Source organism: Cheilinus undulatus, linkage group 3, assembly GCF_018320785.1.
Source record: "Cheilinus undulatus linkage group 3, ASM1832078v1, whole genome shotgun sequence".
Classification (NCBI taxonomy): domain Eukaryota; kingdom Metazoa; phylum Chordata; class Actinopteri; order Labriformes; family Labridae; genus Cheilinus; species Cheilinus undulatus.
The window spans coordinates 21105696-21123355 of record NC_054867.1 but is presented as its reverse complement, the minus strand read 5'-3'; the positions used below and the strand labels follow the sequence as shown (position 1 = coordinate 21123355).

The 17660-nt window shown below is 41.1% G+C and overlaps 1 protein-coding gene across 8 annotated transcripts in view; it reads left to right on the top strand.

Annotated features, from left to right (window-relative positions):
* The first annotated feature begins 353 nt into the window (after positions 1-353).
* Positions 354-17660, top strand: part of celf4 (CUGBP, Elav-like family member 4) — a 152134-nt gene continuing 134827 nt past the window's right edge. For all 8 annotated transcript variants that reach the window (XM_041782959.1, XM_041782958.1, XM_041782953.1 and 5 more), the window contains exon 1: positions 354-1029. In XM_041782959.1, the coding sequence (XP_041638893.1) occupies positions 747-1029 (283 nt within the window). In that variant the 5' untranslated portion in view covers positions 354-746. The remainder of the gene's footprint in view (positions 1030-17660) is intronic.

Sequence of the window (17660 nt, the reverse complement as noted above, 5' to 3'; positions counted from 1 at the left end):
GGAAGGAATAAATTCTTCTTTTCGTTAATGTGTAGTCATATGCTCTGAGTAGGAGCACAAAGGAGCGTATTCTCTATATTTCTCTATTTATAGACCCTCTCCCCTCGCTGGAATGTACCACTTTCTCCCCACGTAAGAAAACAGGGGAGCACAGGACTCTGGCTTTGACGTCTGCGTAGTCTTTTGCAGCGCCCCTGTATCCAAACCTCCCCACTACTGTGGCTGAGATTGGACCAGCCCTGTCCGTTTAAACCGAGAAGACACCCATACCGACTCCTCAATGCAAAAAAATAAAAGGGTGCCAAGAAGCTGGGACGAGGGAACGTGGGTGTAAATAGACAGTGAACGCTTTTGGTCTCTCTCTCTCTCTCCCCCTCTCTCTCTCCTTCTCTCTCCCTCCCCTCTCTTTCTCTCCTTCTCTCTGTCTCTCTTTTATAAAATCAATGAACGAGTTATTGGGTAGGACATAAATATAAGGAATCAAAGCCTCCACCGGGACCAACGGCATCGCGCGCTTTTGATATGCGTCTTCGCCAAATGCTACATGTGTTTTCACATCAGTGTAAATATTGGCTTTGATAGGACGGGAGCGGAATCAGCTCTGGCACGGCCCGGTCTCGGAACCAAATTTTGACCAAGACTTCCACCAGCTTTTTAATTTTTATTTTTTTCAGCGTAAACACGATTCTCCACCATCGCCATCTAGCTGCTGTCGTACCCATCCCAACTCAGTGGCCGGTCCGAAGATGGCAACTTTAACCAACGGGCAGGTGGACGGCACGGTGCACGGTGTCGGTGTCGGGGTGGTCTCCGCCAGCACGAACGGGCTCGTGAACGGATTAAGCCACAGCCACAGCCCGGTGGGCTGCCCGGCCACCATCCCCATGAAGGACCACGATGCCATCAAACTCTTCATCGGTCAGATCCCCCGCAACCTGGACGAGAAGGACCTCCGGCCCCTCTTCGAGGAGTTCGGCAAGATCTACGAGCTCACTGTGCTGAAGGATCGCTTCACGGGCATGCACAAAGGTGGGTGATGCCCAAAATTCACTGAGGCAACTGTTTGTTTCTGTCACTCTAAAATCCAACACAGATAGGACGCTAAACCGTGCAGGATTTTGTGCGTAAAACTGCACGATTCTTGGCACCATTTTCAGTTTTCTATTCAACTGATGCCTGGCTGACTTTATGCGTGTAGTTTTTCAGGATGTGTGGCACCAGATAAAGAATTCCCATCCTTTTTTAGACCTGTCAGTGCTCCTCCAATTCTCTGAATCCCATTCTCTACCATACTGGGCAAACAAATCCAAGCATGAGAGTGTCACGAATCGGGAGTCACGACGGCAGGATTTTATGTAGGGTGTTATTAGGAGGAGCAATGTTCCTCTCTGGGCAGTGTGAGATGGGAGTGTTCACACACATATCTAGCCCGGGCGGCGGTTGTAAACGTGCTTTCATTCACCACAGTGCTAAATCCAGGCCATTAACCTCACGTTTCACGTTGCAATAGCGGGGAGGCTGAGTTTGATTGCCCGCAGCACTGTACACTCTGTTGCCCGTAACTCTCTCGCTGTGTGTGCGCGTGTGAGGGAGGGGGTGGTGCTGTGGGGGGCGTATACGCGTGCACGTGTGTACGCACGTGTGCAACACAGGAGGAGTGGGCCTGTACTTTCATACAGCTTATTTACCCTTCATGTTTTAGCGAGCTTGAAAACGGAAACTAAAAGACAAAATAACAATGTGAATTAAATATGATTAATTTTAATTGATTATTTTGTCTTTTTAAGTGCGTGCAGTTCTACTTTTTTTTTTAACTTTTCCCACTGTAACCCTCACTTACACACAGCAGGTGCCTTTCTAAGTGTCATTATGCTGTTTAACTATTCTATACTTTCCATTTTACAATGCAACAAGGTCCTTTATGGCCATAGTTTGGGTGCAACAGCCCTTTATTTTATTCTCTTCTCTCCAGGGAAGGGTCATTCTCTGCAAATCTCCCTGTAATGAGAGGTCACTAATTGATCTGCTATAGCTGCAGGACATCACCCAGGGGAGCAGAGCACATTAAGAACAAGCCTTCACTTTTTGGAAGCCCCCTCCTCTGGGTGTAAACAATGTGTGACATGCACCATGTGTCAGGAAATGATTATGATATACAAATAATTCCAGAGGGTGGAGACTGTCTGCAGGCATGTGGGTAATCAAAGAGGTGGAGAAGGGAAGAGAGAAAGAGAGAGAAAAGGTGGTGGTGGTGGTGGTGGGGGTGGGGGGGGGGGGGGTTATCTTTTATTAATAGCCCAGCTGTAGTAGCGACTCCCTGTTGGACAGTTAATCACCAGTGGCCCCAGAACTAAAGGCACGGCTCGCCAGCTGATTCTAAGAACTGTCTCCTCACTGCAATATACGGCCCTGCTTCCCGGGCCGGGCCCCCGCTTTCATTAGCGAGCCCCCGCTGCGCTCATATTTTAACTAGCTGGAGGCTCTAGCTGCTCCCCGGCTCACCAGCTCACTGGCTCCCTGTAAGCTGCTGGAAGGCCGCGTTCCCTCTATGGACTCCTAACATCTTCTTCATGTTTCTAAAGAAAATCAAAAAATTTGAAAAGAAAGCACAGGAAACTAGTGCCAGGCAAAGGGGCTGACTTGGTGCACAGCTAGAACATGAATCAGACATGACTATCACAGCCAGACACTCAAAAGTACATAACCAAATATTCAAGCGTTTTCTGTCCTGTGAAAGAGCTCCACAGTGAGCTTTATATCTGTAAATGTTGGAAGTAGTTTTATGTCCCAATATGATCCTGGATAGTTGTTGAAAACTGTCCTACTTTCCTCTTATTTACTCTAAAAGGTCCAGTTTCCTGTTCCAATGAAGAGCGAAAAAAGCCAAAATTCAGTGGTGCAGTTTCGCCGGTTTAGATCATGTTGTACATTTTGTACTCCTACTCTTCCCTCTGTCGCTATCCCTCTCTGCCTCTATGCGTTTTGCATTTTTTAAAACTCCTTCCATGGAGTAAAAAGAGTCAAACTGAGGGCATAATGACCCTTTAAGGTGTAAATTACTCCATCAAAGTAAAGTCTGAAATACTGCCCATTAGAGTGACTCCTTTTCTTTTTTTTTTTTTTTGCTCTTTATTCCCTCTGCTTGATACACTTTGTTCCTTCCTTCCCCCCTTTTGTCTTCACTCTGTGTACCTGCGCTGACATGTTGCCTGTTCTTTAACAGGGCATCATGTTGGATAATGGCTGTGGTAGTACAAAGTCCCAGCTTGAATAGGAGATTGTAGATGTTCACCTGCTGTTTTGCCATCACGATTTTGATTTTTTTTTTCAAATGGCACAGTCTTGGTACCTGTCATCGCTAACAATGTAATGCCTCATCTGGGGATACCGTTGCATTTGTTTCATTTTACGGAAAAAGAGACATGGCATTTTTACAAAGAAGTAAGCATGACAACAACAGAGCTTTGTCTGCTGCTGCAGGTAATAAAAGACCCTCTTGTTCCCCTGTACATCAACAAGCCTAAAGAAGCAGCCTCTGCTATGGTAATGCTACCTCTAAAGAAACAGACCCCTATTATAGCCATTGTCAGCCATGCCTGTGATACTATTGCCATAACCCTCCCCATAATGACTCCATGTATCACTCGTAATCTAGTCTTTAGGATTCTGTCCCCTTGGAATGGAGGGGAAGCAAGGAAGAGGAGGAGGGGACGGAGGTCTGCGGAGGCTGGGAGCGGGCGCGGGGACACCATCGCAGGCCTACATTCTCCCAATGATTTTATTTCTCTCCCCTCTGCGACCGAGCCATGCTAATAGAGGCCATTTATAATGGTCACCGGCTGCTGCTGCTGCTGCTGCTGCTGCCACCGAGGCACGGCTAGCACAAAGAGCCAGCCCTCTTTCTCTCTGGCAATGCAGCATGGGAGGTGAGGATCTATTCAAGAAGAGAAGGTGTAGATAGGATTCCTAGCTCTATTCATCAGCCTGATTTTCATGTAATAATCACCGGGGCCAATTGAGCCGTGATGATACAGAGGAAAGACATTTAATAACTGAGGGTGTTATCTATTGTTTACCACTGTCACATCTTCAGGCGGTATTGTGTTCCAAGCCAAACCTTTATTGTCTACATCTTTGTTTTTCAAAGTAAATGCAAATGCAGGTGTCACTAAGTTTGCTTTACTGCTGCTGCTCTCTTTCTTGATAATCCAATGTGAGTAATTTATTCATCCTTTACCAAACCAAATACATTAGCAGGCAGCAGATCTCACTATGAACAGAGACAGTTAAAGCACCTGTGGTCACAGAGATGGGGGCATGCTTGAACTTAGAGCAGGTGAGTTTTTACTTGTAAACAAATATCAGACACAATCTATGGTAGTTTATCAGGACAAGTACCTCACCATACCTTTAAAAGTGAGTGATTTCATTTCATAACTCAAGAAAATGTTTATATGATGGCCTGTTCTTTAAAGCTCCAGTAAGGAGCTGGTTAAGAAGTATACCAAAACTAACAGCTGAGTCCTTATGGCCTACAAAACTAAAAGAAATCATCTGCAATGAGATTCATAGTAGTATTTTTGACATTTTTAAACACTGATGTTCAGTAGGTGTCACAAAAAGTGAGTGATAGAAAAATCAGCAAATGCCTTTAAGTTTTTCACAGAAAATATTCTTGTAAGTTGAATATAAAAAGATGAAGATGCAAATGACAAGATAAGCAATAAGGTTAGAGATACCTTTTGTCCACAGGAGGCACAAATGTCAGCACAAGCTTAAAGCTCTTCCCAGGAGCTTTAATATGTTTAAGTTGACCTCTGCTGTTGAAAGCTGATGCCAGTGTGGAAGTGCAGAAAACTGCAGTTCTTCTTGTGTCCACTTGAGGCTGTTTGCTAAAGCCCTGTGAGTACCATTAACACACATACTAAAGTGCACATTTTGGCAACAGCAGTTCAAAGCTTTTAGTCATGTGATCGCTCAGAGGCCTGGGTGGCCAAAAAAGAAGCTTTGAGGTGTGTCAGCTACATTTGAGAACAGCATTGCTCTACAGCACCCGCAATTTATTCTACAGCTCTTCAAAACAACACATTTTCATTGACAGAGGAGGGTGAGTCAAAATGTTGGCACAATGCAACCACAATCAGGTGCTCTTCTGGATTTGTGGACAAACTTTAAACAGCAAAAACAAGAGAAGAGTGACTCCCCAAATTATTTGAAAATATAGTCCATAGTAGAAATGGCAGTAAAATCTGAAGATAAGATGTACTCTGTGATAAAATCCTTTGTTAAACAAGGATGTCTACATATTTCAACTCACTACGAGTCTTCATTATGACGTAATAAACAGATAAATAACAATTGTTTTCATGCATTTGGTTTGCTTTATTTATATGCATGTGACATGTCAGCTGACAAAGGTCACAACAACTCCCAAAAAAAGCACATTGTTGAAAAAAACATAAATCACAGCAGCAAACGTCAAAATGAAACATCATGAGTAGCAATCACATGCCAGAAAAAGGAACCCAGTTTGAGTCTATAATAATGTTTTTTGTGGTGACTACTCTGGCTAGCTTTTTATGTGTTTTTATTAGTATAAATCATTTTGTGGTACTATAATAATGTGTTTTTGCTCTTTGAGGTTTGCTGTCCTGATTTGTGTTTTTAGAATATGTGCATTTTTTAGAGTTGTGACTTTGTCAGGTGACATGTCATATGACTTCATACTTGTATTTAAACACCTGTTCTTTTTCTGCCTCCTTTGTCCTGATGAAGACCTGTGTTGAGTTCAAATGCACAGACATACCCAGTTTTTACAGGACTTTTATCACAAACAGTACCTCAGATTTTCAGTTTCGTCCATCATTTCCACCATGGACTATATTTGCAGATAATCTAGCAAGTCGCTCTACATTTTTGCTGGCATGTTTTCATTGCCTGACAACCAAGGAGAAATGGAGATATTACTTTAAAGGTTACATTTTTGTCTCCTTGAACTCTTATCCAGCAGCTGGGACACAATCTAGATCAGCCATTCTCAACCAGGGTGCCGAAGCAACCTTGGGTGCTTTCTGGCATCTTCAAGAATGCTTTCAAAATGCTTTAAATCAACCATGAATCACTGCAAATGTGCAGATGAAAACGAATCCCAGTGTAATTAACCAAATTTGTCTTATATACCCTTTTTCTGAAATCCTGAAGTTGAGCTCACTGAATGTTTAGGCGTACGCCAGTTCAGCCAGTGTGCCAAAATGTGTTAATGCATGTTTTTAAGTTCTAAAATTATATTCATCTTTTTGTTTAAGATATTAATCTTATTTCTGGTACTAAATGAAAACCTTGAGGGACTGCTGGATGTTAGTTTTTAATCTATACATTTTTTTTTTGGGGGGGGGGGGCTGCTTTAACAGAAACAGAACTGTGCTTCTGACAAAGCTGCAAAATTATGGAGTCTTTTGCATGTTTGGTGTGTTTGGGTCAATAATCCTGCTGTTTAGGAAGGAGGGCAAGACATTCTAGAAATTTTAAAACGTAGATGAGTGACAATCAGCTAACATTATTCCTTGGCAGTCGTATCAGGGTCACTGTCCGTCAGGTTAAAATATTTGATGTCAGGATCTCCTTAGGTTTTCTTTCTTTCTTAGTGGGGGTTCTGTAGAAGTATAACCTGGGTTTATCTTCTCAATGGTTGACGCATCCAGTTAGGAAACAACTTCATTTTTTATTTTCTTTTTAAATAACAAAACAGGGTAAAACATTCAGGTGGAAACCAAGACTCTAAACTCCTCCATCATGGATGGCAGCAGGAAGTGGTTCTGCCCCCACTAGCGGGTGTTTCAATGGGTGTGTGACACCATGTGAAAACCATGTTTAGAGACTGGTTGACAACATAAAGTTAGTCTGAATAACTTTTCAACAGCACACTGTATGTAGAAAGATTTTTCTTAGACTGTATCCATTCTGACTATATAAAAGGCATATTTCAGTATTTTTGAAGATGGGCCATATGACTCACCTAGCAGTAGAAGAAGCATTAACCTCCAGTGATATCAGTGAACATCGCTCCTTTAAGAAGGGTTCACTAGTCGTACCGGCCAGGAAGCTAGGCTCTACAGCATAACAGATGGGTACAGTTACTCTGTGGAATTGAGTGAGTTTTTGGTCAGAAATGGGCCACAAAACAATGTTGGCTCAAACGTATGCACTAATGAAAACTTTTGAAGCATTTTATTTTTTACCCAGAAAGCCTCTGTGTTTTTGTCACGACTTCACAATGCAGGGTTTGGCTGCTGGTTATGTGTTCTTACATTGCAATATGGTCACTGGAGGCTAATATCACTACTACTGCTACCTACCTCATGTGACTCAACTTCAAAAGTACTGAAATATCCCTTTAAGGCTGAATTATTCACACATAAGGGCATGGCTGCTCTAAATGATGGGCAGGTGCACTAGCTGGTTACTACCTGCCTCTACTCCATCTCATTTCCTCTGAAAAAAGTGTGTTTAATATAGCATTTCCAGCGCAGCATCCATCCCCAATTTGCTTCCAAACTATGCCAACTGGTAAGGTCACTAAGACTACATCCATGTTTAGTATGGACTGCACTAAAGATATGACCAAGTGCAGTCGTTTCTTAATCTCCCCTTGCTGCATAAGTCCACAGCCACAGATGGGTGCTATAATCAGTGAGGGTCATAAAAGGAGTAATGGTTCCCTCTGACAGCCTATTTGATATGTCAGCCCTTTTATCTAAATGTGTCAGGAGAACCAGATGATCAGACTCCACGTGTTTGGTGAGGCCAGGAGGCCATGATGCCAACAACATGAAAGACCCATGCTGGGTTTTAGTGCAAGCAATTAGGTGTTACAGGTTGCCATTAAAGGAGTGCTGTCTGCAGACAAAAAAAAGGAGAATGAAACCACATTCGGCTTTGAACAAAGAGAGAAAAAAGTGTGAGTGTGTGTTTTCATCCTGCAGGTCTGCGTTAATGCAGCATGTGTTCCGGCCGAAAAATTTCACTCTCGTTGCATCATCCTCTCTGTGGGATCCTCCTCTCTCCTCCTCTCACGTTTGGTTTGTGATGAGTGTGTGTGTGTGCATCTTTGAACGTGTGTGTTTATGTGCCTCCTTTCTACTCCCCGGCCCAGAATCCTACACTCAGCTCAGCTCTGAATGTGCTCTCAGACCCCACATTGTGCCCCATTTTTATGAAGGCGTGTCACGATCGATCTGGATTGTTTTGTCAGGGAGAGAGGCAACATGTGTCACACAGGAGGTCGCGTCAAAGTACGCTCGACCACCAGAACCGCGCCTCACCCAAACTCTGCCGCCACCACCCTCCCGTCCTGGCAGAGCCCAGAACTGCCAAGCAACAAGAGGGAAACAAGAGGCGGAGCCAGAGCAGAGGAGTGCAGTGAGCCTAATTTGTCAGGAGGGCCGTTGTCAAGGCGGTGCTGCCTCTGTTGTCCGTTATTATTGGAGGGTACTGTCAGAGGGGGGACAGCTGATGGCCGAGCAGGGAGCCAGTTAGTCACAGTGAGAGATGACCGCAGCAAGCCAAAGGAGGGAGTGCTCAAGGAGCTCCTGCAGGGATTAGCATGCTAACAGCAGGTTTGGAGTCATGGGGCCTGTCAGGGAGGCGGAGCCCTCTGGCTCCTCTGACCTGGATAGGGCGCTCATTAAAAGCATTGACCTTTACATACAGACAGAGGTAATGTAAAGGGATAGCTGGACCTTCATGTTCATCTCATTACTTCAAGAATGAATCAAACATACTCATTCAGAGCACCATGTGAAGTATGTGACGACATTTGATGAAACAAATAAAAATATTTATTTATATTTGTGTTTACAGTTCAGGAGCACATCCTCACTTTATGTCGTACTGTAAAATTGTCTAGTCAGCATATTTCAGTGTGTTAGTGTGTGGTTAATGGTATGTCATGGCTCACTGTGGGCCGCAGTGCTGACTGTGGAGAAGCAACAGCAGTGATGATTTGTGGACATCATTTCAGGTTAGAGAGGCTGCTGACGTCAACAATTATCAGATAGATAGATAGATAGATAGATAGATAGATAGATAGATAGATTTTTTCTCTCATTGAGAATATCAAAAACAGTATTTCAAGTTCAGATTTCACCTGTGTCTTTGCCTATGGAAGCCCCAAGTGGAAATACATTCGTGGATTTCATTTCCCTCTATTTTCCAATGATATCATTTGGTTTGCTTTCTTGAAATCCCAACTTATTTATCTCATTGCTTCAGGAAAAATTATTTTAAAAAAGACTGAAGGGTTCTCTTTCAACAATTAAATTAAGACTTTTCAGGACCTGAGCTGATAAAGAATGATATCATATTTTGTCCAGAGGATTTCTGATATATTTAATTCCTATTTTATATCAATATATGGCAGTGGTTCTTTACTGGTCTAGCCTCAGGACCCACCACCAAGGCCACCCATAAGAGGGGATAAAGGGGAGAGCCAAATGAGGTGAAAAATCATGGTTCATTGTAAAGTTAATCTTTGATTACCATATTTTATATTTAACCTGACTAATAACCACCCTTATCAAAGATATTTTTTTATTTATGCTGTTGTTAAATATTAAAAAAAACCTTTTCTCTTAAAACCAAAATACCTTTGTTTCAGTAATGTTCACCGTGTGTAAGTGCATTTTGACTAAACCGTTTGGAAAGTAATGTCCAATTGGTAAAAAATTGGTAGGATAAAAGTGGTGAAAAAATGGTCACACAGTAGCAAAAATGGGTTAAGAAAGGAGAAAAGGGTCAAAAAGGGCAGAAAAATGGTGAAAAGCAGTTGAAAGGCAAACATTGGTTAGATTTGTCAAAAATGGCCAACATTGCTTTCAAAACTGGGTGGCTTAAGTAGGGAAAAGGCATTAAAAAAGTGCATTAAGGGTAGCATAAAAGGGTCAAATGTGGACAAATGAGACAAGTAAAAGCATGCCATTACAGAAACCCTAAAATAACCTGCTTGAGTATTATTCTGTTCCCCATGATATGAGTACATTTTGGTTGTTTTCTTGATATTTGAGAAATGAACACATCAAATGAGAAAAGCAGTTTTATTTCCCCAGAAAAAGGAGTTAAATAAGTTTAGAAAACATAGTCAAATAAAATTGATTTATCCACTTAGAACTTCCATACATCATGAATTGTATGCCCAGTTTTTCTAGGCACTCCTTATTGACCCACAAAAACAGCTCCATAACCCAATTTTGGGTCTTGACCCACCACTTGAAAACCCCTTTCAGCAGACTTAACAATCATATACTCAAAAAGAGATTATTAAAGTAAAATAAATGTAGGTAAGACTTTTATGGCCTTAAACTTAAAAAGTCCAATTTAAGACTTTATAAGGATTTACAGGAACCCTTTGATTGTTTCCCTGTGATAATAACATTTGTGCAGATTTTGAGAAAATAACTGAAATTATCTCATTATTACAAGGAAACAAATGTTTTTTATCCCAAGATAATAAGATTTCATAGTTTGGTACTTTGCTCTCTTTAATGTCTTCATTGGTAAAACTCGAGCATTTTTATCATTCTGATCATTTTTTTTTTTTTATAAATTGTGTCATAATGGATGTTAACTACTTCACATCTGCCTTGAGGTACAAATACAGCATGGTTCCTTTAAAACACAGTGTGAGGTGCTGGTTTAGCTCAGTAGGTAGAGCAAGCACCCATATACAGAGGCTGTAGTCCTCAACACACTGGTAATGGGACCAATTCCCAGTCTCTGTGCTGTTGGGTGCATGTCTTCTGCCACTCTCCCCATGTTTCCTGTCTCTCTTCAGCTGTCCTATCCAAATAAAGGCCAACATGTCCAAAAATAATCTTTTTTAAAAAATAGTGTTGGGGGCAGAGGGAGCCAGAAGGCTAAATAAAGTAAATGCATAATGTTAAGTACATCTTCAGAATCTTTCCAACTAAATGATGGGCTTACGATGATGCAAACATGACTAAAACAAAAATGTGATGAGTCATATCTCACATTCAGCTTCACCTGTACAATGCTGAGATATGATGAGAGCCGGATCCTTTCTTCTGCCACATCCGACCAGTGTGAATTGGGTTTTTCTGGTGCTGTCTGTATTAAGGGAAAATACAGATTAAAGCTTAACACTGAAAATGAGCTTAGAGTGGCAGTCTCAGATTCAAAGTTTCATACTGCAGTTGCTATGCTGTACTTTTTGCAGACATTTGAGATCAATTCTGAAAATGCAACTGTATGCCATAAATCAATATGCCAATGCAATATGCAAAACTTTTTTAGATTCTCATTCATCTACATTAAGTTTCCCATCATGACAAACTGAAACCATTTTTTTTGTTTGTTTGTTTGTTTGTTTTTGTTTGTTTTTTTTTTTGTTTTTGTTTTTTTGTTTTTTTGCAAATCTGTTAAAATTTAAAAAAAAAATGAAATATCAAATTGGCAGAAGTATTTATACCCTTTGCAAAAGCACTTAAAATTTAGCTCAGGTTCCTCCCATTTCTCTTGATCTTTGCTGAGATGTGTCTACACTTTGATTGGAGTCCACCTGTGCTACATTAGATTAACTGGACATGATTTGGAAAGGCACACACCTCTTTATGAAAGACCTCACAGCTGATAATGCAAATCAAAGCAAAAACTAAGCAATGAGGTCAAAAGAACTGCCTGTAGAGCTGAGCGACACTGCTGCAAGAGTTTGTTGCTGAATACTTTAAATGCGTTGTTTTCTCAGGGATGTGTGGAGGGCTTAAAAAATTGTGAAATAAGGGCTTGGAAAGGGGGTCAGCTGAAAAAGTTCTGGAACCAATGAAATATAGAAACCTAAACCTGAAAAATGCACATTTACTCATTATCACAGGAAAGTAGAGCAACACATGTATGAATGCACATTCTGTTAAGGTTTTCATATTAACAAGAGACAAATTTCATATCAGTTTATGATAAACTAAAACCAAATTGATGCAAAATATTTCCAACTATTCTTACACTGATATTCTCCAAATTTGCTTGCACAGTATGATAAAGTGTTTTTTTTTGACAGTTAAACTCCTCAGCAGATCGCCCAGAGCAGAGTTAAAAATCAACTCTGCCTTAAATGTTTCATCAACATTCGGCCTTTTGTTTTCCATAAAGAGAGGCTAAAACGCTTGCACACTGGCTTTCCTTTTGTTCTCGCTCTGCCTTCCCTGTTGCCACGCTCATTGCCCCGGTGCACCGTTCTTCCAGAGGATGAAACAAAATAAAACTCTTACTTGACAAATACTCCTCAGAGAGGCAAATGTTTTCTCTTTTCCAGGCTCTTGCATCAGATAAGTATTATTGTGCTTTTGTTAAATTTTTAAAAAGTTGATGCTTTAGGACTCCTTTTTTTTTTTTTTTTTGAGTTCTACTAAATATCACTTCCAAACTCCTTTTTTTGCTTTCAACAGTGTCCTGTTCTGGAGAATAAGAGTGTGATACTTTGGAAATGTTGGAAAGTCCGTCATGCTGTGATGGAGTTTCACTTTTGTTCTACTGATGATTTCAGAGCTAATAATAGAGCCTCCTGTGGGGAAGTGCCCCGCTTTTTCAAAGGATATTTTTAGATTTTATATTCAAGATTCCCTCTTTTTAAATATCCCTAAAGAAGCGGAAGAAAGCTCCTTTATGCTGCTTCCTTTACACGGCCAGCTATAGCCATCATTGTGATCTTCATGTGATTTCTGTCCAAGAATTTACATACTCCATTTTTCAATCCTCTGGCTCTCTTATCTATGCCATACAATTACACAGACACCATGCTCTGTGTGTAGATGCTCAATGTAAAAGGCTCAAATGCTGTTCCCTTTGTTCACATGTCGAGAGGTTATGAATTTGTGCGTGTGTGAAGTTTGATGTTTTTGCCTGTAGGATTAGAGCTGCTGGTTTTATCGAGCTTTGCACAGTGAGGAGGCTTTATGATGGAGAAAACTATAATATGCATGTGTGTTTGAACATGTGTGTTTACAGTTTCTATATGCATTTGTTGTACATTCATCCCTTTATGTGCATTGAATATCCACACATACAGCTCACTGGCCATTTTATTAGGTACACCTTTGCTTGTTAACACAAATGGCTAATCAGACAATCACATGACAGCAACTCAGTGCATGTAGACGTGATCAAGACGACTTGCTGAAGTTCAAACCGAGCATCAGGAAGAAAAACGATTTAAGTGACTTTGAATGTGGCATGGTTGTTGGTGCCAGACGGGCTGGTCTGAGTATTTCAGAAACTGGAACTCTAAAAACATTGCCTGGTCTGAGTAGATGAGTCAGCTGCAACATTCAGATGGTAGGGTCAGAATTTGGCGTAATCAACATGAAAGCATGGATCATCCTACGTTGTATTAACGGTTCAGGCGGCTGGTGGTGTAATGGTGTGTGGGATAATTTCTTGGCTGACTTTGGGATCTTTAGTACCAATCAAACATCATTTAAATACCACAGCCTACCTGAGTATTGTTGCTGACTATGTCCATCCCTTATGACTACAGTGGATCCATCTTCTGATGGCTACTTCCAGCAGGATGATGTACCATGTCATAAAGCTCAAATCATCTCAAACTGGACTTTGAACATGACAAGGAGTTCACTGTACTCCATTGGCCTCCACAGCCACCAGGTCTCATGGCAACAGAGCAGTGGTTCCCACTGTTTTCCTTTGGGCCACCCTACTCATATCTAAGAAAAGCCAAGACCTCCAAAAGCGCTGTGTATAAACTGTTTATTATTACAATGGTGTATTAGAGCCACTTCAGAAAAAAATAATAATATATTGTTTTTTACTTTAAAAGTTGCAAATGTAAATTTACCAAAATGTTGATTTTTTAAAACCATAAAGTCAAAAATCCAACCACTGTTTTCAGTTTGGTTTCTTGTATTTTTTTTTTTTTTTTAACTTTACAATGTTGGACATTTACAGTTTGATAAAGTTGAAAATTAAAAAAAAAAAAAAAAGAAAATCTGAAGGTCACATATTTTGCAAAATACACTTTTTCAGGCTTTTCTCACAAAAATATCTGACCCTGACCTGTAGACAATTCCCCCAAGAATCAGAAAAAATCAATTTCCTTTCCCCCTCACCTTCTCCACCTTTCAGAAAATGTGTGCTAAAACAAGCTGTTCTCAGATTCTCTCCTCATGATGTCATGTGGGGAGTTAGCACCACACCCAGGTTTGGTGTGCCCTCCCCATTTGGAAGAAAGTTCTGCCCTCCGCTCCTGATCCTCCTCTCAGCTGCCAGCTGAGATGCAGATCAGGAGAGCCACATCCATTAGGCCACATCCATTCCCTGAGAGGGGCGGAGTCAGACAGCTCATTAACATTTAAAGCCACATACACACAAAAAAAAATCCAATATCGGAGTGTTTTTCTTTCCAGTAACAAACTTCACGGGCATGTTTTGGGACCTCTGATTCTGAAGTAAACTTGTCTTCAAGGAGTAAAATATGTGACCTTTAAGACTTTTTTTAACTTGGGAATTTCAAGTTTTTTCTTGTAAATTTCAGACTTCTAAAACTCTGAATTCCTGAGTTTGACTTCTTGTAAATATACAACCTTATAATCTCACAATTTCTCAAAATCTGCTGCTATTTTTGCAGAAAAAAAATCTCTTTTTTTCATCTTTCAGGTTGGCCCTAATATATTACGTTTCTAATCATGGTTTTTAAAAATATATATTTACATCTCATTTTGATAATGTCAGAGTAGACAGGGTCCCGCTGTGATCTTTTTCTGGACACCAGGTTGGGAACCACTGCAAAAGAGCAACTTTGGGATGTGTTCGAACCGAAGATTCGCATTATGAATGTGCAGCTGACAAATCTGCTGCAACTGTGGACCAAAATCTCTGAGGAACATTTCCAACATCTTGTTAAAACTATGTAATCAAGAATTAGGGCATGATTAAAACAAAAGAGGTCCAACTCGGTGCTCACGAGGTGTACCTAATAAAGTGGCCAGTAAGTGTATGTGCGGTTCTGTGCAATAAATGAGCCCTGCCACCAGCTACTGCTTTAGTTCTTTCCAACTTTTAAATGTTTAATTGTAATATTTATATTTCAGTCTTAAACCTGACTCGAACCCTCAGTGTGCACGTGAAAATGAGTTCAGCTGCAGCTCTTCTCTGCAGAGGCTCTCCATGAGGAAATGACACAGCAGCAGTATGGAACATAAAGCCAAGGCTAACTGATGCTAATTAATGGTGATTAAAGATTATTTTTACATATAGTGTCCCAAATGTCTGTTATTTATCTTCAGCATCCTCCATTGTTCAATATTTTAGTTTGTTTATACCCTCTCCCAAGGTCACGTTATGTTCTAACATGAAAGAAAAAGTAAATCATTGTTATTACTGTGCAAACAGATGCTCGTGATTTCTCCAGCCACATGTACTTCAAATTACCTTTTTAGCCGAGCTCACATACACTAAACAAATCACTCGGCTTTGGAGATTTGCGGTTCATAGAAAGTTGAATTGATGTTTATTCTCAACCAAATTGCTCAACATAACTGAAAGTGGCGTATCTGGGTCTGCCTGCTGGGTTTTCTCCAAAGCAGGGATTACATGAGCCGTGTACTATTTGTCCCGGACAGAAAGGGACGTCAAAGACTGTGTGAGCATGTGTGACTTGTCAGGCCAGACACATATTTAGCCTCCTCTGTATGCATGCATACGATCACCCCATGCCGTGCTGTGACTGCCAGGTTTGAGAGTCCCTGATTCAATTCGCTTTCTTCCCTCCATCTCCCTTCATGCCTTTTTCATGTACGCCAATTAAAAATGCACCACGTTGACTTGTAAAAGGAAGGTGGGAATGGAGGTTAGGGCTTTTCAAAGATCTCTCTCAATTATTCAAGGCTGAGTTTGATTCAGAAAATGGAGGAGGATTAATAAGTCATGCAGAAGTTTTCGAGGGTTTGGGAACAAAATGTAATGCGGGATGAAACTATCACGAGCTCCAACCAAAGAAAGCTGTGTGTTGTCCTCTTAGCTAGACAAATTTTGCATTTAGCACTCCATAAGTAATCTCAAAGAAGCTTTGTAATTGTTCCATTTAAGAAATGTTGTGCCTCTCCCAGACACAAGACAATTGATCTGCTTTGTATTTCAAATTTTGGAGCTGTTTCCAGATACCCAAGGGGTTCGTATTTTTCATTTTTTTCCACTTACATTCCCCAAAACTGTGCAGATCACTGCCTCTGCTATCAGATATTACCATTCAGATCATATTGGCATCACATTGAGGGAAAGCACATCAAGGCTTTATCCCATCCTGCTGGTTGGAGAGCAGATAGACCAAAACATATCACTGCGGAGGGAGATGGTGCAAGAGTGCGTAAAACGACGAGACAGAAAGAAAAGAGAGAGACGAGGAGACAGAGGGAGAGAGAAAGAGGTGGTGGTGGAGGTTGGAGGGGGAGGGAAGGAGAATTAGAGAGATGTTGAAACAGGGATGATGTAAGAGAATGCGTGAAAAGAGGCGAGGGAGATCCGTGGAAGAGTTCGGATGGAGGGGGGGATGCACACAAAGACAGACAAAGAATAACAAGAGGCGGAGAGATATACAAGAAAGAGAGACTGTAAAGAGAGGTGCCGACTAAAAATGGAGGCACAGAGAGATTGTTCAATGACAGAAACAGAGCGAGAAAATTGAACGTAAAGAAAAAGGAGAGGCTGGAAAAGCAGGAGAGGGAGGCGACACACAGACACAGACAGAGAGAAGTAAAAGAGTGAGGGAGTCCCAGAGACAGATGTCGCCCTCACTGGCCCCGGCAGATTGATAGCTCCTGGCCCAGTTCCATGCCAGGCTTTGACCCCTCTGTCCTCTGCTGTAATTTATAGGCTCCGTTTTGCCAGATTTAAGCACCACTCTGTGGTCATCATAGCTCGAGAAGGGAGGATGACCTTCCTGAGATGGGAGCAGAATTAGACCCCTGCAGTTCTAAGCCGACCCGGGGGTAAACAAGCAGCACTTTCACATTAAAAGGATCCCTGACAGCATGTTAATGGGACATGTGTGACTGTAGACTTGACAACTTGGCCTTTGTCATACATTTCATTATAGTTATGATAAAACAGGAGGTTTTGTGTGATAAGTCAGGACGCAAATGCAGATTTTGTTGCTTAGCAGTGAAGTTACACTGCTGTAAACATTAAATACCATGTGCTGCAACATAGACGTTTCGCTCTGATTTCTGTGCTCCAACAAAAATCAAAGATCACTGATCTCATCTTTAAACTTTTATGAGAGCAGATTTCTTCTCATGAATTACTGCGCTGTTTCGTAACAGTACAGTTTTAAGATCTGATAAGCCGTTGATGCTCAAGGATCTCCGAGTCATTTTTTTATTTTTATCTTTTTCAACTTTTCTGACAGGTGAGGAAACTGCAGTGAATGAAATTATGAAAGTTTGAGCATTAAGTATTTTAAACTTCATGCGTGTTACCCGTGAGTGTCACAGTCAGTAGCCACAGATGGCTGTCCATCAATGAGTCTGGTTCTAATCCAGATTTCCTCACTTTAAGAGTTGAAGCTTAAGCATGTGTTTGCGTATTGGTGGATTAATGTTGGATTCCTTCAAATGAATGTTTTGGTGCCCTTAAACTTG